Below are 21,867 nucleotides of genomic sequence, written 5' to 3'. Positions count from 1 at the left end.
ACAACTAGCCTTGTGGAATTGAGCAAGTACTAGATTCTTGGACTTCCAATTCACAGCTGACCATTTTTGTGGTAGGTGGACTATAGACTGTAAGTCATCACAATAAAGTCCCTCAATATAGAGAGACATTCCATAGCTTCTGTGACTCTAGAGAACCCTGACTGACACAGTGCTGATATGTGTAAAGACAAATTTATTTATTCAAATTATTAAGCCAAACATTGGGGGCTCAGTTAGTGTGTTCAAATATGAGAACTTCATTTTGGAAATCCGGTACCCAATTGGAAAAAAAAAAAAACAGGTATGGTGACATCCACTTGCAATTTTCATACTGGGGAGGCAAGGACAAAGGAAGTCTGGAGCTGGCAGACTAGCTGGTCTAGAGGTAGGAGTGGATGGGCTTCAGGTACAGTGAGAGACACTATCCACAAACATAAGGAGTCCAACTGAGGAACACGGGGCCTCCAAACGTATGTGTACATAAACTTATGTGTGAATATGCATATGTACATTTGAACAGGATCATAGTTACATATGCCACACGCATGCGAAAACATAAATGTTGGTTTGGGTTCTAGGTGTTTCATGGTGGAGAATGAATCTTTAATCTAGAGCTCCGGCATCTTCCAGGTAGAGCAGCAGCCCCTGAGATGATAACACGTTCCAGATCGGAAAGAAGATGTATGTTGGTGTTATGGGACTTGAAAGGAAAAATTCTAATTGATATTAGAGAACATTGGATGGACTCAGAAGGTGAAATGAAACCAGGGAGAAAAGGTATTTCTTTAACCATGGAACGATGGAGCCAGCTGAAGGAACAGATCTCTGGCATAAATGATTCAGTAAGAAAGCTGTAAAATCTGAGACCTATTAAACCTGGACTGTTGTAGCTGTCTTTTTATATTGGCTTCTGTTTTCTAAATGTTGTTTTCCAAGCTGTTGTATCTTTGGATTGCAGAACAATTTGTAAGACAAATACTTTTTTTTTTAAATGTGCATTATTAAAATGTTGTAAGTGAAGCTAACTGTCAACTCTATTAAAGAGGATTGCTTTGTGTCCCCTACCTGGTGCAGAATAAATTCAGATCATTACAGTCTTAAAAAAAAAAAAGAAGAGAACTGATTAAAGAGATAGATGAGATTTAACTATACAGGCATATCAGTAAATATTTGGAAGCAACACAAAGTTTCTCTCAGTAAGTTCTTGGGCTAGCACACCAGGCCATGAGTTCAGGATGGGACATCCGGTAGCGTTGCTGCTTCTCAGTCTAAAGGGCTACTTGCCAGGAAGGAAACAGGCCATGCTACATCAGGTGATAGGTAGCTGGCAATAGAACAGTGGGCTTTCTCTCCCTGACCCCGCTGTCCCCATCACAGATGAAGCAAGGCAGGCAGCGGAGGGGCCATGGGAGTGCAGGCAAGAAGCGGTTTCACTCTTTGCAGTTTATGATCAACGAAATGACTAAAGGTTCCATTATGGCTACCATGTGTAAGTATTGCTCCACAACTTCAATGGTGACACTTCCCTCAGCGAGATCTCCCACCAGACCTACTTAATACTCCACCGTATCCCTCTTAATTCACTGAGGTGACGCTGAAGGGCGATTCACACAGGACCCTGGCTGTTCTAGAAAAGCGCTATATTTCACCGCCCTCATAAAAGCTAAGGTGCCTGCCGCTGTGATGCACAGACCACCTGGGTTTCAGAGATGTGTGCAGCTTCCAGGTGGGGCCCCAGTGGGAAGGAGATGCTTGTCTTCTTTCTCTGTTTCCACCAGTGGACTGTGGAAGTGAAGGTCTCTCGGACCAGGAAGAGGAGTCTAAGATAAGCGCTAAGATAAGCGCTCTGGAAGATATATAGTATCTGCCCCCTGACAAATGTAGGGATGGTGGTCTGCACCCTGGGGAAGATCTGCTAGAAGGAACTTTCATGTCTGCACACAGTTGATAGAGTGGTATTGCACTCTGAAGGGCCAGGCAAAGCTATGGATAGATGCCAAACCAAAAAGATCTAAAATGGTGGATGCTCTCATAGGAACTATAATTGCAAATTTCCACAGAAGAGGATGCTGTGCACACATGTGTATTTTTTCTTGCAGTGTGCCTCTATTTTACCTACGTATGATTTACCCACGAAGGGAACACATAGCTGACTTTTCATCCCTTGGAGAGAAGATTTTCCTGGTGGCTCTTGGGACAGGGGATTTGAGCTCTACAATTTCCTGTTGCTTTTGCTTGTTGTATCTCAGCAGTTATCTCTGTTGGCATCAGGCTCATGCTGAGTGTGACCAAGGTCTGCTTGGCTTGCATCCAGTAGCAGGACAGTGTGGTGTGACCCTTCAGCTAGGACTGAGCAGAACCCATGAGGGCACTGTCACTGGGTCGTTGGCCGCATGCCGAGTTGAAAAACAAACCCCAAATGGCTTCTTTGTATAAAAGAGGAAATATATTAATTTTGTCTTCTAGTTTTTCAGCTTGTCCCATTGGTCCGAGATGCTAGACTGTCAGCACAAAATTGTTCAGTACTGAGTTGACATGTTGGGAAGTTTTAACAAGAAAGGGACACCAGGAACTGCTGGATTCGTGGTTCAGTATCAGGTACTGAGGAGAGTCAGCTGCCAAGGTCTTTACACACTTGTGTAGAAAGGTAATGCACACACTTGTGACGACTATCAGTTCAGGCGTGTTTGCATAGTAACCACTTGATTAAATAAAATCAAGACTATAGCATACTTTCATAGTGTACATTTTCCTGATTTATCTATATTAAGGATTTAAAAGGAAACATTTCTGAGAAGTTGTCTTATAATTAAGTCTGACCTACAGAATGGTACAGGTTTGATTCAAAATACAAATGCCATTTTTTTTTTTTTTTTGAGACAGCATATCACTATGTAGCACTAGCTAATCAGGAACTTGTTGCATAGACCAGGCTGGCCTCAAATTCAGAGATCCACCTGCCTCTGCCTCTGGAGTGCGGGGATTATATGAGAACACTAGCATGGGCACTCAGGCTAAATGTAAGGGAGGGTGCAAATGTATATGTAATGTACAAACACAAACATACAGAACAAAGCAGGCTCCAAGGCCATCAGTAAACCAACTGCTGTGATGTCATTGCCTTGCTTCCTGGTCAGTCTCTGGCTCCTCTGGAGAGGGAGGTCTGTGTTGTGGATATGAGTCCTTTGGTTTTATACAGGCCCTACCTTGCTTTGAGGTAAAGAATCATGCATTTTTATAGTAACACATGGAATTCATTACCCAGGACCTTTAGGAATTACATAACGCAGAGTTGGGATTCAGACTCAGAGCTGTGTACATGCTGACACACTTTCTACCAGTGAACGATACTCATACATCTTGTTTCCGTTTAGAGACAGGGCTGTTGGGATTACAGGCATGTCCCACCGGCACCTAGCTTGACCATTACTTTTAAGTTGTGTTACTAAGTGTAAGCAGTTATTACCTTAGACCTCACTGTATTGCTCTGGAATATTTTGCACCCACAATTTTATTTTTCATATAACTTACATATCATAAAATTTAGCAGGGTTCATCTCTATCTTTGCCACCTACACATTCCTATTTGAATATGCAAATGTTTTCTAACAAGTTTTAAGGCTTTTATTGTGTATTTTCTCCAAACCACTAAATGTTCCTTAAGAGTCCAAGTTTGAGAGGCGGTGGTGGGACTAGGGCTGAGCACCTGTTCAGCATACAGGACATCTCAGACCAAAAATTCAAGGCACAGTCCTGACTTTGGGGCAGTAGAGATCCCAGGGTCAGGTGGTGTCTTGACTGTTATAAAGCTCTTTGCCTAGAACTCTCTGGATGCTTCCAGGACATTTTTGTAACTTCCAGGCAGAAGGCAGCCTGTTGTTCTTGAGTTAGGGATGACAACCATGCTTTCTCCCATGGGCCTTGGGATATGAGCATTACTTGTCCTGCTACAACTTGGTAACAGCGATGACCCGGGGCCCTGGGGCCTGCCTCTAATTCCTGTAGGCTCCTTGACTGCGGTTTCCCCAGATGGTGGTCCCGATCCCCCACTCAGGCACTACAGGACATGCTCAGGAAAATCCCTGCCTAGTCCAACCTGAGAAGGTGGCCTGGCCCCAGCACTGTCCTCCCCCAACAGGTAGCACTACCCACCAAGTCCTCTCCTTTGCAGAGGACACAGAGTCCACAGAGCCTTGCCTGCATCCCTTCTTTATCTCACACTCTGGAGTCACCCTGTTTCCAGTCTTTGGGATGTCACAACTGTTTTATTTCCACCAGTCTGTAACTGCAAGATAAGTTTTCACTTTTTGACTACTCAAAAATATACTGAAATGGACAAAGCACACGGAATAGTTTTCCAAACAGGAATAGTTTTCAGCGTACACCCCGTTAAGTTTGATATTGAAATTTTGGCACTTCAAAAATAGTTTTATATATATTTAGATAATAGTGAAAATTAAAAACAAAATAAAATCCCCAAATCGATGAGATTTAAGTCTGAAGAGTCTTTGTGAACATCAGCATTCCACTGCATTATAACTTTTGAAAGGTTCAGCAAATGTTCTTCAAGAAAACACTTAGAAAAAAAATGGGTGCAACGAATCATAAACAATTTCATATTGACCTATGGCAAAAATCATAAGTCTATGAATAGTGTCACTGAATTCAATGTTGCAAGGTTGAAACATATTGTGGGGTGTGGCTTCATGTACAGTGTGAGGGCTGCAAAGTCCCCTCCCTGTGGCTTCACAGGACAGCTCCCACCTCAAGAGAAGGGCTGTGACTGGGTGGGTCCTGTGGAGTTTCTTCTCTTTTGGATACTCATTGCTCTGAACCCAATCAACATGGATCTCCTCTGTCATCTGAGAGTCTGAAGTTCATAAGGGGCATCAGGGAAGAGCCGGGATGGTTCTCTATCAGGTCAGGGTGTTAGAAAGTGAGACACCAGCGTCAGACTAGAGGCTCTGGCCAGGGGGTGGCTGCTCAAACCTAGGGGGTGAAGCTGGATATGGGAATGGAAGCAATGTCAGTTTAAGGTGTCTCTGGTTAAGACTGATGTTATTTTAGACTTGTTTCCTGAAAGTGCCTCCTGGAATTACATGGTCCATCTAGGTGGCCCAGCCTGTACAAGTCTATGACAGTGGGAGACTTTTCTCCTATGGGCCCTTATGCCATGGCTGATAATTCCAGGGGAAAGCAGTGTTGGTCTTGTGGTCAGAGAGCACATTTGAAGGCAGAGAGAGTGCATTACATTTTAAGTTCCCGTTTTAGTTGGCTCAAGGTGAGAATGGGCAGAACTGTAGGTTCTGGCTCCCTAGCATGACACCAAAGGATAAGAACTAGTAAGCAGCTGGTATAAAGGCAGCATTTAAATATTTAGTGAACACTGGTGAGATGCCCTTTGCCAACCCCGTGGGAGGGTACTAAGTGGCCGGGTTAAGAATCACAGGGCAGTGCTTCAAACCACACAGGAAGTCAGATCAGAGACAAACAGTTCTGACTTGTTACAGAGGAAAAGGAGCATATCTCAGAGTGGGAAGGCTCTACTCAAGGCAGGGAGTGTGGCCCTTACAGAGGCTGGGGTATGCAGATCCAGGTGTCATGGGAAATACCCAAGAAGTTCACATAGCTAGGACGCATAACTACAGACTTCTGATGCCGAGTCCTTCCAGGAAAATTCACGAACAAAATTTAAAGGGCATTCCTGTTATTCCTTACTCTAAGGAAAACACTTTCTTTAAACTTTACTTGAAGTAAAACTATTTCCCAAATAGTTTAGAGAATACTGTACTAGCATCTAAACAAACATCTGGATTCAAAATTTGGTTACAGAGAGGGCTGTAGGCCCTGTATCTCTTTAGCAGATACTTCCATAGGTCAGTCAGGTGATGGGTTGGCAAAACTTTCAGCAACGGATGCATTAGAGTATCCAGGGAAAGCCAGCCACGTGACGTCAGTGTCCAGAGGAGGACACTGGTAGCGTGCCTGCTAAATGGAGACTTTCATGACTGAGGAAAGGTGGACGCGGCTGTGCAGGCTGAGAGCCTCAGTGTCCATTGGTTGGGTGCAGTGTGTGGAAACACAGCCTTCTCCAGTGTACACTTCCCAAATGCTAGCTGAAGGGCAGCTCCACCGTCCTTGCCCTAGAGAACAGTGTGTGGGGGATTTTTTTTTTTTTTTTTTAATCTCAGGGGCCTCAAGAATGGAGTGAAGGTTGTTCTCACAACCAGCTTCAGGACAGCTGCCTTCAGACTTTTCCTCAACAGCAGGCAAACCTTACAGGTGTCAACAGCATAGAACATTCCATGTTGAGGAAGCCTCCTTCTCAAGCTGCAGTGTTCTGAATTCCCCAACATTGTACCCCAAGGCTTAACTTCTGACATCAGCCAGTTGTAGCTCATGAATTCTTATCCCCGCTTCCCAGGATTAAACAAAACAATAACCAGGTCTTCAGAAACCTGCTGTCAAACACATACTACATCTCATGCCTCCTCTGTCGATGTCCCTTCTTTATCTGCATTTTCCTGTCCTGGGAATCCTGCCACCTGCATGGCAGTCTCCTTCCCCAGCCCCAAAGAGGCAGTTGCCATGCAACACAGAAGCATCAGTACCCGTCTCTACCCACACTCTAGGAACTTGGACATCAGGGTGTACCAGATGGCTTTTTCTTTACTTTGCAGTTCCTATGCTGGCTGAACTGGACGACATAAGGGGAATTTCTTAACTTCCACCATCTCAGCTGTGACATCCCTGCAGGAAAATCCTGCAGACATGCTAATGATTTTACTACACACTTTAAATGAAGATCCACCCACCCACCTATCTGCCTGCCTGTCTGTCTGTCTGTCTGTTCATCCATCCATCTGTGTCCTGCCCACCCACCCATCCACCCACCCACCTACCCAGTCATCTATCAGTGGTGATATTGAATTGAGGAAGGGGGACATTGCATGCGGCTGTGAGTGTGTAGCATCACCTGATCCTGGGATTTCTTTTTCTTCTTCTTCTTGCCCCAGCACCCAGAACTCTCCGAGTCTTTGCCGTTGGCCTCCCCGCAGAGCAGCCCGTCCAGCTCATCTGTGCCCATGTGCTGTCCCTGAGACGTTTCCGCTGCTAGCCGGTATGAGAGGTTCCTCAAGATGCACACACAGTTTTCAACGGTCTGCAGCACCCCCAAAAGAAAGAGGGAAGTGGAAGGGTGAGTGGGAGTGGATCCGTCAACGGCGCTACCTGTCTATTCTCCGTGGACACGCTGGTCCCTGGATGTTTAGCTCTGCTCACAGCTGCAGAAGAAAGAATTCGGACAAGCTTGGAAGGTCCTATGATCATTTCTCACCTGAGAGACAACACCACCAGCTACTTCAACGAACACCAGTCATGGCTCATTGAAAGGCACTTGTGAGAACTGGACACATTTGCAACTACAAGATCGCAAGCCATTAACAGGCTACCCCTGCCTGGAGTTTAAGGTGCCTGAGTCATTACAATCATGGGTTGTGGACGTAGGTTGGCTCTGGGTGGAGATGTTGTTGTGCACCATTTACCAAGAAATACACAGTTCGGCAATGCCGGAGACCACACAAGGGAGGCCCTGAGTAGGGGACATACAACATTTTGTCTTGGCTTTGGTGGGAGTCCTAGCTCTGCCCAATGGCTGTGTGGCTTTGGCCACAGTGACTAAACCTTCTGTACCTCTGTTTCTTCATTGGTAAAACAGTAATGATAAAAGCACTAGCTTCACAGGGCTATGGAGAAGACAGGATAAGGTTATAGACAGAGCATTGCCTGTCACCGTCACCAGTGAGTTGTGGATGTGATATAAGACAGGTTCCAGACTTTAAGGGAAAGGCTCCATAAACTGCTTCCTGCAAGCCAGGGCTAACCCGAGGCTTATTTTATATAATGCTCTCCCAAATCCAGCACTTCTACATGTTGATGACCACTCCTAGCTGCTAACGAGTGATAAGAGTGTTGTGACAGAGGCTGTGTGACTCACAGGGCCCAAAGCATTTGTCCTTTGATTCTCTGCAGAAAGTGATTTTCCTTAAAAGAAAGCTGACTTTACATATGTGTGTGTGTATTTGTGTGTGTGTGTGTGTATTTGTGTGTGTGTGTGTGTTTCTATGTGTACCACAGCACACATGTGGATGTCAGAAGACAACGTTCTGGAGAAGTTTCTGGAATCCGTGGATCCATGTCCTGTTGCCAGCTTTGTACAGCAAGCATGTGTACTAGCTAAGTCATATCACAGGCTCCCAAAATTGACCTTTTAAATTTTGTTCTGGGCTTAAGAAATGGGGCTGGGGAGATAGAGAAATAAAATTCTCATCTTAAGAAAGGGAAATGAAAAGGGGGAAGAAAAAAGGCCCACATTTTATTTTGAAAATCCTTGCACTCGTCCATATTTCAGAAAGTCACTAAGTAGGCCGCTGAAGGCAGGAAAGATGAGTTTCATGTTGCAGAGGGAAAAGTGTAGGGGAGCCAAACTGTAGGTAGCACACGGCTGAAAGCTTTTCCCCTCTGGTTTGGGGTCAGTGTTAGAGCAGGCAGAGGCCAAGGGACTCAGATCCTGGCCTGCTCCTCTCATTGGCTGGAAGCCAGTACAGGGCAGCCCAGTGCTCTTTACCTGCTTAGGGGTGTCGGTGTGACTCAGTCAGGGAAAGCAGTTCTCTGGGCACGCTCTGGGGCCAATGTCATTCTTGGCTATTTTTTTGTCAGCCTGCCAAGGTTTCATGGCTGCTAATCCCACAGGCTTTGAGCCAACTTGATTTTCAGTTTCAAGCATCCTTTCCGCATCAGGAAAGGAAGCTGGCATGAAAGCAGGTGGGCGCAAGACAGACGCATGAAAGGCAGACGCGTCTCTCCTCTAAAGGAAAATGTTATGGCACAAGTCAGGACAATTTTCAAATCATCTCCAACTGATTTCTCTTCCCTCAAGGGCTTTCGAGAATACGCTTCGTTCTCAACGCCTTGTTTATCTCCTCTGGGGCTCCGCCGTTCCTCTATCAGGACTGGGAGACTAAATCTGCAGTTTTCAAGAAGTGCTTTATATAATTACTCTGCATCTAGGGAGGTGATATGGGGAGAAGCTGGAGGGAGACAAAGAGGGAGCTGGGGAGGGTGGGAAGGAGAGGCTCAGAGAGGAAACTCTTGATTCTTATAAGGCTTCCTGGAGTTGGATAGTCTGGCTGGCATTAGGTAGGTTCCCAGCGGAAGAGCTTTCCTCCATAGGGAGTGTGGAAAGGAAGAGAACAAAGACCAGAGATGCCAGCAGAAGGCGTGTGGCGTCTGGTGGCTATGCGTGTGACATCCATTACTGTCAACAGCGCTTTTTAGTGCCCCTCTTGGTCACCAGGGTCATTTTGACTCCTTATTTTCTATTAGAACGGGATAATTTGGAAGTCATCTGTGGAGTGTTCTGCCATATGCTATCCACTCAATAAACGGTCCCAATTACAGGAGCAGAGCCGCGGAGCTTGCATGGAATCCAGGCTCTTGTTCATTAACTCCTCTGGCCTCAGAGAGAATGTGTGCACATGTTTCTCTCTCCAACTTGTCATGGTGAGAGCTCAGAAGCGGCCAAGCCGAGGGCTGAGTGGAAAATTACGGTGCAATAATAATACGTTAAAAGTCAATAGTACAATCCAGCCAGCAAAGCTCGGTGGAGTCATTCATCACACCGGATCAGGCCCTTCAATACTCAGGGCATGGGGTATGACAGTCCTTCCTGCCACAAGTTGAGGGCACTTGGGTACAGTGTTCTAGTGAGTAGGAGATGAAGAGGGCACTGGGCCCTGTTCTGACATCCGGCTCAGCACATTCCCTAATCATCAGGGACATGCCAGAACTTCTCAGATTCAGTTAGAGGAGCCCTCCCTTTCAACTTTCTCTTTTGGGAAATAAAACACGGATATGAAAACAGATCATCTCCTAGGAATCCCAGGAGTCTTAGAAGTCTGACCAGTCCAACAGTCAGACAATGATGCTTAGGCGGCAGAGCATGTTGGTGCCTAAGCCACTTGTCTTCGGGGACGGGAGCGAGGGAGCATGGCGGGCTGTGAGGCAGGAGCTTTTATTTCTATTCACCTGCAAAGTCCAGAGAGTGGGAAAGCTGATTTGTGTCCATCAGACTAACAGCCTTAGCATCTCCACGCCTCAGCCTTCTGCTCCTGTGTATATTAATATGCTCAGTCTTGCTGTGACAGTGAGCTATTTACCGGAGCTCTTTCATAACTCATGGGTCTATTATACTAACAGGCCCCTGTAGATACTCAAGATTTCTTGACTGGTCACCATTTTAGGGATTTAATTTTCTTGTCAATGGTATTAATAGGTCTCCTATGATTATTAAAGAGCCTTTACAGATGAGGGATGCTTAAGCCTTTATTGTATCACATCCCATGTTTGAAATTAGTAGTATTGGGTCCATGGCTGGCCACAGACCTAGTGAGCATAAGGAATGGGAGAGAAAGTGGTGTTCACAACTGGATTAAGCCAGTGTTCATAGGACCATATTCTCAAAAGATACCTTGAACCCAAATCTTCAGAGTGACAGGCTCAGACACCAGTACAATTTTTTTTAAATTTCTTGGTAACTGTTATGTACAGTCAAGATTAAGGAGGGCTAGGCTAATTCACCAATAAATGGGTAAGACTATTGTATTGTTATTTAAAATTTATTTTTATTTTATACACACATGATTGTTTTGCTTTCTAGTAAGTATGTATACCATGTGTGTGCCTGGCGCTGACAGATGGCAGAAGGAGCATGGGATCCCTTAGAACTGGAGTGACAGACAGTTATGAGCTGCAACGTGAGATCTGTAAACTGAACTGAGGCCCTCTGCAAGAGCAGTGAGAGCTTTCAACTGCCGAGCCACTTCTCCAGCCCCTAAATTACTATTTCTTTATTGGTCTATTTGTATTTAGGCCCTAGAGCACTCAGGACCTAAAACAAAGTTTTCTGGTTTAGTGTGTGTGTGTGTGTGTGTGTGTGTGTGTGTGTGTGTGTGTGNGAGAGAGAGAGAGAGAGAGAGAGAGAGAGAGAGAGAGAGAAAGAAAGACTGGGTTTCAAATAGCCCAGGCTCATACTGAATTCAATATGGCGGAGGATGGTCTTGGACTTCTGATCTTCCAGCCTTCACTTCCTAAGTGTTGGAATTCCAGGTGTGTGCCACCATATCCAGTGTATGTGGTGTTGGGATTTGAACACAGGGCATCCCACAAGGATTGCAAGCAAGTAGTATGAAGGCTGAGCCCCACTCATTTGTCTTCCATCTGACTTTACAATGACATCACTTTATGTATGCTTCCTAAGTAGTCTATTTTGAAGCTCCATCTTTTTAGGCAGGAGTTTAAGCCATCCTATCAACAGATCATGATACACTTATAAAGGAATAAATACTTGTGGCCAAGGGTGGGTATTTAGATTTGAAAGGTGGTGATGGGGTTCCAGCAGAGGTAATAAGGTTCCAGCAGGTGTCTTTACCAGTTGTTCCAAAGGCAGTTCTGATGAGAAGTTAGTGCTGGAAACCATGGGATTAAGGAAGTTTTGACAGCCATACCACCCAAGCTCCTCACAGGACATCTTCCATGCTTGGAGACACTGTTGTTTGCCGCTGTGGATTCCTAAAGAGAATATGTCTGCAGGGGCTGACTGACTAAAACCTTAATGACTGCAGACTAGTTGGAGTGTCACAGATCCAGAGACTGTACAATATATTATGGGTGATATCTAATGTATTAAATAATAACTCTACCTTCTTGGCCCCTCGTACCATCAGACCTGGCATCCCCTACTCACCAGGGCTTTGGTTTTGGAATGTATCAACAGAACTCTAGTCTTCTACAATCAAAGGGCTAAGACTGTTGTCAAAGAGCACTCAGGACCTAAACCAAAGTTTTCTGGTTTATTGTAAACCACCTCCTCTAATTTTCCTACCACTGTATTTTTAAAGTCCTGTTTTATAATTTTCTGTATTTTATTACCTTAAAAGCTTCATAAAACTCTCTATGGCCAATCCCTTAAAGAAAACCGAGTCCTTTTTCATCCAGTGAGAATGTGGCAACACAAACTGGACAGTTTTTCCTCTTCTTTTTTGGAGGGAGGGAGTGGTCACAAGGGTGGAAGGGTGGATCTGAGAGGACTGGGAGGTGAGTATAATAATGGTTTATGATGTGAAACTCCAAAATAATTGATAAAAAATATTGTGAAAAGAAAAACAAAACCAACTCCATGAAACTAATTTCATGTTGAAAAATTGGAATTTGGAGTAACATAAATCCATGTTCCCAGACCATGGCTACTCAAATCAGGTTTCATGATAAACTCTCTCTTATTTCTTTGAGTTGAGAGCAGTGGTGGATGGGTGTAGGGAAAGTTGTTAGCACTGAGTGGATGGAAAAAGGCCAGAGAGTGTGTGTAGCAAGTCCAACCCACACTCACAACATGGGCTTACTCTGCCCGAAATGTCTATGACAGTGGCTCCTGAGTAGTCCTCATTAAAGAGTGACAGTTTTTTTTGCATGTATTATTTTACATCACGATTACTCTAAGATTACAAGTGTCTAACTGTTGTGAATTAAAACTGATTTAATAAAGACAAAACAAAATATCTCAAATACTGGGAAAGACAACCCAAAACCTAATTCTCCTTGAGTCTATGAGCTAACACTGTGCAGTCACTTTGAGCATGCTGGAAGTTTTGGTTAAACATTTTGAGAATTTAGGAAAGATTTTGTAATATTTTAAAACATCCTTTAATATAATTAGTTATTAAAATGTAATACATAAGAATGCATAATTATTCAAATATCACATAATTACAATATCTTTGACTTTAAAAGTGTATATATATATATATATATATATATATATATATATATATTTAAATACACACACACAAACACACACACACATTTAACATGCAGCCTGGAGGCTCAGGTGCTGTGTAACAGTTTACACTCATCCTGGACAACAATGGTTTGAGTTACTTACACCAATCTGAATTATCACTTACTGCTGGTGGAAAACTCAAGTGCTACTCCCAGCTACAATGAGCGTAACTTTAGACAATGTTGAAGTTTGTCAAGATAGAGCTCAGAACAAAAACATGAAATACCGTGGTCGCTTCCCACGGCTGCTGGCTGTTGTTTATTCTCCGGGGTTCATTTAACCTCTAGGAAGCTGAAGCTATGCAAAGAGCACCCACCTTGCTATCAATCTCACTGCTTCCCAGTGCAGACTGGATCACGTACAGCAAGGCATCCGTGAGCCCATCACACTCCCGCATCCTTCGGCGGGCTTCCTCTCCAGCTGAACTTACATTCCTGAAAAGCAAATGAACATGTCAGACATCTCCACTGTGGTCTCCAAGAGAATTCCCTTTCCTAAGGAAGCTCGTTTCCTTCCTGCAATCTTCAAAGACAGTGCAGCTTGAATGAGAAACACAGCTCATGAGAATCTATCGCAAAGAGAGAATGCAGACCTCCCAACATGGTATCTCAGAGTTCCAGAACTCTTGATAATTGGAGACTTCTAGATTTGCCTCATTTACAATTGAAGCTTTTAAAACATTCTTCTGTAAGGAGTCTCAAGTATTTTCACAGATAGAGCTTCCAACTTAGTAAATATTTTAGAGACATTTTTTTTTTCTGCCCTAAACATATACCTTCCATGGCTATGCCAAAAGTATATTTGCAGTGATTCATTATAGGGGTATTGTAGTGGCTATTCCTGGTTGTCAACTTGACTATATTTGAAATGAACTACAATCCAGAATTGGAAGGCTCACCAGTGAACCTAATCTGGAGGCTGGGAGATAGAAGTTTCTGATCTGGATCTTGGTATGGAGATCTTGAGACATAGTGCTGATTGAATCCAGAAGATTAAGACAGGGAGATCTCCGAGTCCAAGGTCATCTGGTGGCACACACCTTTAATCTGGGCTACACCTTCTGCTGGGGACCATATAAGGACATTGGAAGAAGGGAGTCTGGCTCTCGCTCTTCTGCCTGCTTGCCGTGTGGGACTAAGCAACTGCTAGACCCCTGGACTTCCATTCACAGCTACTACTGAACCAATATTGGAATTGGACTGCAGACTGTAAGTCATCAATAAATTCCTTTACTATATAGAGACTATCCATAAGTTCTGTGACTCTAGAGAACCCTGACTAATACAGGTATCATGTTCCTGTGTGATTGAGATGTCTCTGACATAGTCCATGATGCACCAACACTCTTCCCGTGTAGCATATCTTGAGCTAAAGGAAACAGAAGGAGCCTGTTGTAGTACCTCGCATGGTTACAGCGCAGATGGGTATTCCTCTAGCTCTACAAGAGACACGTGATGTTCTAGTAGGTAGAGAATCTCTGGAATATGGTTAGAGAGACTCCTTGGAGCAGTTTAGTTATTCTGTTGCTTAAAGAACATTCTCACGGTGTTTAAGACTCAGCTCCAGAAGAGATTTCTTTCAATGACTATTGACAACATAGAAAGAGTGCTGGAGGATGTGTGAATTCATGGAAGGTAGGACAGTATTGGAAGAATTGGAGAGCACAATGAAGATGAGGGGAAGAGACTGAGATAGGACAATGGTGCCCAGCTTTGGGAATCCTGCTACTGATCTGAAAGGTAGTTATGAATTCCACTCTGGATGCTTGGATGGAGATGGGTAAAACATACCTCCTGTATAACCCAGAGCATGAGATCTGAATTTAAACTCCATGAACAGAGTTACTGTAGGAGTAGTGCTCCCTGCCCTTTGCTAGGAGCCAAAGGGGCAAACCACAAGAATCTGTGCATTTGAACAGATTATAGGATTTCATTCCACCACCTTGGCTTGCATGGTGCTTTCTCATTCCACTGCCGATTTCTTCTGCTGGCCTTGAACTCTTCTAAAGACAAAGGGGCTCACACCCTCACTGCCCTGAGAGGTTCTCCGAGGTGTGAGTAGTGAAAGGGATGCAATACAACACAGGTCAGTGGAAGAAGGAAAACTGAAGGCTTCAGGGCTGATGGGGGAATCTGGGTGACTGGTTTTGAGGGGATTTTATGTTAATTAAAGGAAAACAGGCCTAATGCTGTTAAAAGGCTACTGATCCTACTATTTACTTTGGTATCTAAAAGTTTGATAGGAAGGGTTAAAATAGTACTTTAATATAACACCATGAAAGGTTATTCAAGTTAAATAGGATTTTTTTTTTTTACTGATCTTAAAGTATAAATAGAAGATTTTAGTTGCTTAGAAAAGGCAAATAGGTAAATATTAAAAACATTTTAATAGGATTTCTTACACATTTCAACCTTTGTCTCTGAGAATACTTCTAGTGGGGAAGAAGGAGGAGAAAGAAGAGGAGGAGGAGGAACAGGAGGAAGATGAGGAGGAGGAGGAAGAGAAAGAAGAGGAAGAGGAGGAAGAGGAGGAGGAATCCTTTGCTAGAAAAAATGTGTGTGATGCATGGTTATGCTATTCAAACTACAAAGGACAGTATAAAAATGTTCTAGATCATGCCACCTAGAAAGGGTTTCCACCAGGTTGTACTTTGAAGACACATTCTTCATGACATTCAGGAAGCTTGATAAAATTTCAGATAGTTTTTCATGGCAAGAAATACTATCGGGGTGGGTAGCAATATATGTGAGCCTTTTGCTTGGTGGTAGTGGTGGGGTTTTCAAATAATTGTAGATCCAGGCTCTGGATCTAATGGGCCATGTGTAGCCTACTGTCTGTACCCTCTCTCCAAGGATAAACTCAGTCCATTCTCAGTGTAAGCTCATGATGGGAGCCAACTGCCTCCTTTCACAAGATTTTATGATGATCAAGCTAGGTTCACTGATACTCAACAAATGTATAGGACCAGACAATGAGAAGTAAGAGGAATGAACAACTTCGTGAACATTAGATGCTGCCAACAGTAATTACAACATTTTTCTTTTACCCTAGTTTTTATTTGATTCCAAATAAGCCTTATCCAAAATATTCTCTCTCTCTCTCTCTCTCTCTCTCTCTCTCTCTCTCTCTCTCTCTCTCTCTCTCCTACTATGAAATGTACAAGGTACTAAGAAATAAGAAAGAGTAGTTAGACTTGGTGGCCCTTGTGTTTAATGTTAGTAGTACTCAACAGTTAGAGGTAGGCAGAGTTCTGCGAACTCAAGGCTAGCCAATGCCCAAAATAGAGTCCCTAAGACCATTGCACTTAAATCATTTTCTGCCTATGATGGGGGAAGCAATATCTAAAACTGTTTAGAAAATCTTGCAACAATTTCTAGCCCCTAGAAATAACATATATAACCCAGATTGAATTGTGAGGCATGTACTAGGGTTGTCCCTGCATGGAGGCTCAGAGCGGAGATTGTTTGAAGCTATGAAGGTGAAGCCTAGATTGTTTTGGAGTCTCCAAGACATTGGAGATGCCAGAACCATGGGATAGCTGGTGAGAAAAGCTGCTAACAGGGAGTGGAAATAGGCCAAAAGAGAGATTGTTGTTGCAGTCAACAAACCTTAAAGGGGTTGGAGATCTGAAAAATGCTTTGATACCAGACATGGAGATATAGTTTGGAATTTTCCCAGCTTGTTTTCCGTCTTGCTTGGTCCAGTATTTTCTTACTATGCTCTATTTCCTCCAATTTGGAACAATAATGATTATATGATGGAAGTATGTGATCTGTGTTATGATTTTGATTTTACAGGGGATTACAGTTAAAAAAAATGTAGGAATCTCAGAAGAGACTTTTCGATAGGATTGAGACTGTTAAAGACTATGGGGACTTTTGAAATTGGACTGAATGAATTTCTGCACAATGCTGTCTGTGGCTATAGGCCTATGGGGACCAGGGAGTGGAATGTGGTGGTTTTAATAGGTTTGGCCCCCAAAGATTTATGTGTTTGAATGCTTGGCTATAGGGAGTAGCACTAACAGGAGGTGTGGCCTTATTGGAGTAGGTATAGAATTATTGGAGAAAGTGCGAAGGCAAGGTTTGAGTTTATTTTATAGGCTCAAGTCTACCCAGTGAGTCACAGTCAAATTCTACTGCCTGTGGGTCAAGATGTAGAATTCTCAGCTCTTCCAGCACCATGTCTGGCTGCATACTACCATGCCTCTGCCATGATGATAATGAACTAAACTTCTGAAACTATACGCCAGCTCCAATGAAAAGTTTTCCTTTATAAGAGTTGCTATGGTCATCATGTCTCTTCACAGCAATAGATCCAAACTAAGACAGATAAATAACTTGAAAAAAAAAGCAAAGCAACAATATTAAAAGCTTTATGGAAAAAAATGCTAGCTCATATGCAAAGATAGAAATGCAAAAATAACATCATGCCTTTCATCAGCTGACTTAAAAGCCTGGCCAACCAAGATCACTGTACCTAGCAAGGTTGTTTTTTAACACTGGTTAAAAAGTTAACATTTTAACACAAGCACAAATTAAGACAATTCATGCTAACTAAATCAGCTTTGCAGAAAACATCTTTAAAGAATAATGTATAGGGAGTAGGAAGGAAGACATCTCCATTCAGGAGGACACAAGCAATATATTACAAGAGAGAAACAAATAAACAGGGACAAGTTGGGAAGGAATAATTTATGCCCAATACATCAAACCAGCAAACTTTTAACACTAACTGGTGAAGAGGAAGAGAGATGCCAATAATCCAGTCAACCTTTACATCAGCTAGTAAAATCACAGTAAATAACAAACTGCTCTCAATAACAGTGTTAAATCCAAGTGGGCTCAACTGACCAAGCAATACAGGTAATTAAAGGAATAGGAAACGATATCCAACTGTCTGCTGACGACAAGAAACACATATTATAAAGCCATCCAGAACATGAAAGTCAATGACTGAATATAACCTGACAGGCAAAGAGAAGCTGCAAATAAACTGTTACGTCATTTTTTAAATCTAATAAAATAGATGTCAAAACATAACTAGTCAGAAAGAGATGAAGAGGGCCATTATAGTTTAATAAAAAGAACAATTCATCGAGAAGATATTAAACTGTAAATATTAATGCACTAAATCTTGGAACTCCCAATTTCATAAAAACAAACACCAAAGGTGTAAAAGTATCATGAGGTTTCTGATAAAATGATACTTGCAGACTTCAATATCTTACTCCCATATTTAGAAGATTTTTCTAAACTAAAAATTAGAAAAGAAAGTCAGAGATAAACATGCCAGAGATCAACTGGATATCTGCAGACTGTGACATCCAATGGGCAGGGGGTGAACTTTCTTCTCACCACTTTGTACCACTTTCTCTAAACTTAAGCATATACATCATCAGCCACAATGCAAGGCTGTTTTAAAACCAGTCTGTTTATTCACTTTACATCCCAACCCCAGCTTCCTCCCCCCCTCCTTCCAGTCCCTCCTTCACATACCCCCCCCACTGCCATGCAGAGCATTAGGAAATACTTTTAAAACTTATATTTGAAAATATAAAAGAAAAAAGTGATACATTTCTAAATTTACACAAACTACCACAATTAAAACCAGGATATAACACACTCATAAGAAGCAGTAAGTTTGAAACAGTAATTAGAAATTACCCCCACAAAGAAAAACCCAAGATGAGCCAGGTTCACTGTTGAATTCTAGTAAAGGCTTTAAGACCTAACAGTTATACATGTCTTACACTGTCCCACAGAATACAAAGGGAAGGAACACCACCAAATGCATTCTACAAAGCCCCTATTGCCATGATACCCCACGCTGATAAAGATGCAAAACAAAAGCAAAAAGGAAGGTAAAGGAGGAAGAGAGGGGAAGAGGGATGGAGAGAGTGTCTTGATTAGGGTTTTACTGATGTGAACAGACACCATGACCAAGGCAACTTTTATAAGGACTACATGTACTTGGGGCTGGCTTACAGGTTCAGAGGTTCAGTACATTATCATCAAACCTCGAACATGGTAGTATCCAGGCAGGCATGGTATAGCTGGAGCTCAGAGTGCTACATCTTCATCTGAAAGCTGCTAGCAGAATTCTGACTTCCAGGCAGCTAGGAGGGTCTTAAAGCTCACACCTATAGTGATACACCTACTCCAACAGGGCCATACCTTCTAATAGTGCCATTCTCTGCGCCAAGCATATACAAAGAATCACAGAGAAGAAGGAAGAAAGAAAAGAGGGAGGAAAGGAGGTGGGGTTGAAGGGAAATGGCAGGTCAATTTTCTGATGAGCACAGATATAAATTTTCACAGCAAAATAATTTTCAAATTTAAGAAGACATTGTGACCAAATTGGTTTTATCTCAGGGATGCAGGGTTGGCTCAACATACCATACTATTTAATAAATAAAACATATCATATAGATAGTCTTAGGGGCAGAGATCACCTCAAAGTTCAACATAATGTTATGACAAAATTCATGAAGAAATTAATAGACAAGTCATACCTCTACATAATACAGGCAGGATATAACAAACTTACAGATAAACACTGAACTAAAGTAGGAAAAACCAAGAACACTGTATCCTCTATAAACTAGAACAAGATGAGAGGCCCACTCTCTCCCTCTTACTCAATAGAATCATAGTCATGAAAATAAGACAAGAGAAAGATATGAATGCATATAGATAGAAAAGAATAAAGTAGAATTTTCCTTCTTTTAGGTAACACAACTCTATACGTAAAAGAAACCACAGACCCTATCAGAAAACTTTGCGATTTTTGTGTAGACTCTGAGTAGTTATAGCCTAAAATAGTAACACCCCAAACTCATCAGCTTTTCTATATATCAACAAGTCTGCGGAGAAAGAAATTAGGAATAAATACTCTACTCACAGCATCTGAAAAAGAAATACTTGGACTCTACCTAGCCTAGGGGGTGAGATGCCTCTGCAAGGGAAAGTTAAATGTTAAAAAAAGAAATTAAATATGTTCAGCGATATACTCACTCACCAAGCTTGTGGACTGACAGAATGCATTGAATGAAAATGACTGCACTTCCAAAATCAGTCTACTAACTGTGCAACACCTATCAAAACTTCAGTGACATTTTCACAGCACTGAATCAGCAGCAGTAATGAAAACCCCCAAATTCACATGGAAATGCAAAGACCACAGACAGGTAATACAACCAGAGGCATAAAGCACACTGCTGGAGATACCACAATAACTACTCCAGAAGCCATGGTAACAAGAATAGTATGGTATTGCAGCAACACAAACACACAGACCAAAACCAACCAACCAAACAAACAAAACAGAATAGAACTCACAGACAGAATTTCCTACAGCTTTTACAACCTAAGATTTGACAAAGGTGTGAAAAACTTATATTGGGGGAAAAACAGCCTATTGAACAAACAATGCTGTCTGAATACCCCTCTACAGTGATGAAATTGAATCTGTATCTCTCCCTCTATATACACACGTGCACGCGTACACACACACACACACACACACACACACACACACACACACACACACTCAATTCCAAAAGAATAGAGAACCTACATTTCAGCTGAAATGAAGAAACTGCTAGAGGAGAACAGGCGAGACACGTCAAGATAGAGTTGTATGACACGAAACCACAAAGCTTCTGCATATGAAACTACAAAGATTTTACACCGCAAAAGGGACTATCAGAAGAGCAATCAGATAGCCTCAAGAACAGAGGAGAACCTAGGCCAGCTACCTCCAGATTGGAGGTGAATATCTAGACTGTATATAAAGAATGCAAAGTTAAATACCACCAACCTCAAACTACCACTGCATAAGCTAAGGAACAGAATGGTTCATTAAAAGAAGAAACACAAATATCCAACAAACATCTAGGAAGTTGTTTAGTATCCTTAGACATCAGAAAACTCGATGTTGAAAGTACTGTAAGACTCCGTCACATTCCAGTCAGAATGGCTATCAAAAAAAGGGAGGGGGCAAATAATTCTGCCATGAACGTGGAAAAGGAGGAATCCTTCCTCACTGCTGGCCTGAGTGCCAACTGCGTTAGCCACTATAGAAATCAGTATGGAGATTTCTTAGCAAGCAAAAATTAGAACTACCATATGACCCAACTATAACACTTGTGGACATACACTCAAGTGATTCCCTGTCCTATTTCAAAGATAGCGTTTATATATGTGGACTTTAGTGCTATTCACAATAGTAAGGTCGTCACAATCCCAGATGTCCATCTGTCCATCAGAAGAACATTAAATGAAACACGTATGAAGGTACATATGTGTGTGTGTATATATGTATATATATATATATATATATGTATATGTATATCTATATCTATATATATCTCTATCTATATATCTCTATCTATCTATCTATATCTATATCTATCTATCTATATCTATCTATCTATATCTATCTATCTATCTATCTATCTATCTATCTATCTATCTATATATATATATATAGAGAGAGAGAGAGAATGGTGAAAATTATGAAATTCTTAGGAAATGGGGTCACCTTGGAAATCATTATGCTAAGTAATGTAACTCAGTCTCAGGAAGTCAAATACTGCATATTCTCTCTCCAATGTAGATCTTTGCTTCTAATATCAAATATGTGTGTGTGTGTGCGTGAGTGTGTGTGTGTGTGTGAGTGTGTTTGTGTGAGTGTGTGTGTGTGTGTGTGTGAGTGTGTGTGTGTGAGTGTGTGCATGCACACATCTCTGTGTCAGTGTAAGCGTGGGGTGTAGATCATGAATCTGAACAAGGGAAAAGCGGTTGTAAGGAGGCGTGCACACATGCATGTGTTTACAACTGAACACATATGTCATGAGAGCACAAATGAGGTACCCTGAGATGCAAAAACCCAGGAGGGAGGGATTTGGGATAAGATGAGAGGCGGATCAGCCAAAAACTTATGTGTGAAAATTCTGTAACAAAAGCTGT

The 21,867-nt window shown here is 42.3% G+C and overlaps 1 protein-coding gene across 3 annotated transcripts in view; it reads right to left on the bottom strand.

Moving 5' to 3' along the window:
- Ctnnd2 (catenin delta 2) overlaps nt 1-21,867 on the bottom strand; it is an 801,097-nt gene that overhangs the window by 111,729 nt on the left and 667,501 nt on the right. For all 3 annotated transcript variants that reach the window (XM_021208296.2, XM_021208297.2, XM_029543879.1), the window contains 2 exons: nt 13,212-13,329; nt 6,977-7,162 (listed from right to left, as the gene is read on the bottom strand). In XM_021208296.2, coding sequence (XP_021063955.1) covers nt 6,977-7,162; nt 13,212-13,329 — 304 coding nt within the window. The remainder of the gene's footprint in view (nt 1-6,976; nt 7,163-13,211; nt 13,330-21,867) is intronic.

The sequence above is a fragment of the Mus pahari genome, chromosome 11, assembly GCF_900095145.1.
Source record: "Mus pahari chromosome 11, PAHARI_EIJ_v1.1, whole genome shotgun sequence".
Classification (NCBI taxonomy): Eukaryota; Metazoa; Chordata; class Mammalia; order Rodentia; family Muridae; genus Mus; species Mus pahari.
This window is presented reverse-complemented; position numbering and strand designations above follow the sequence as displayed.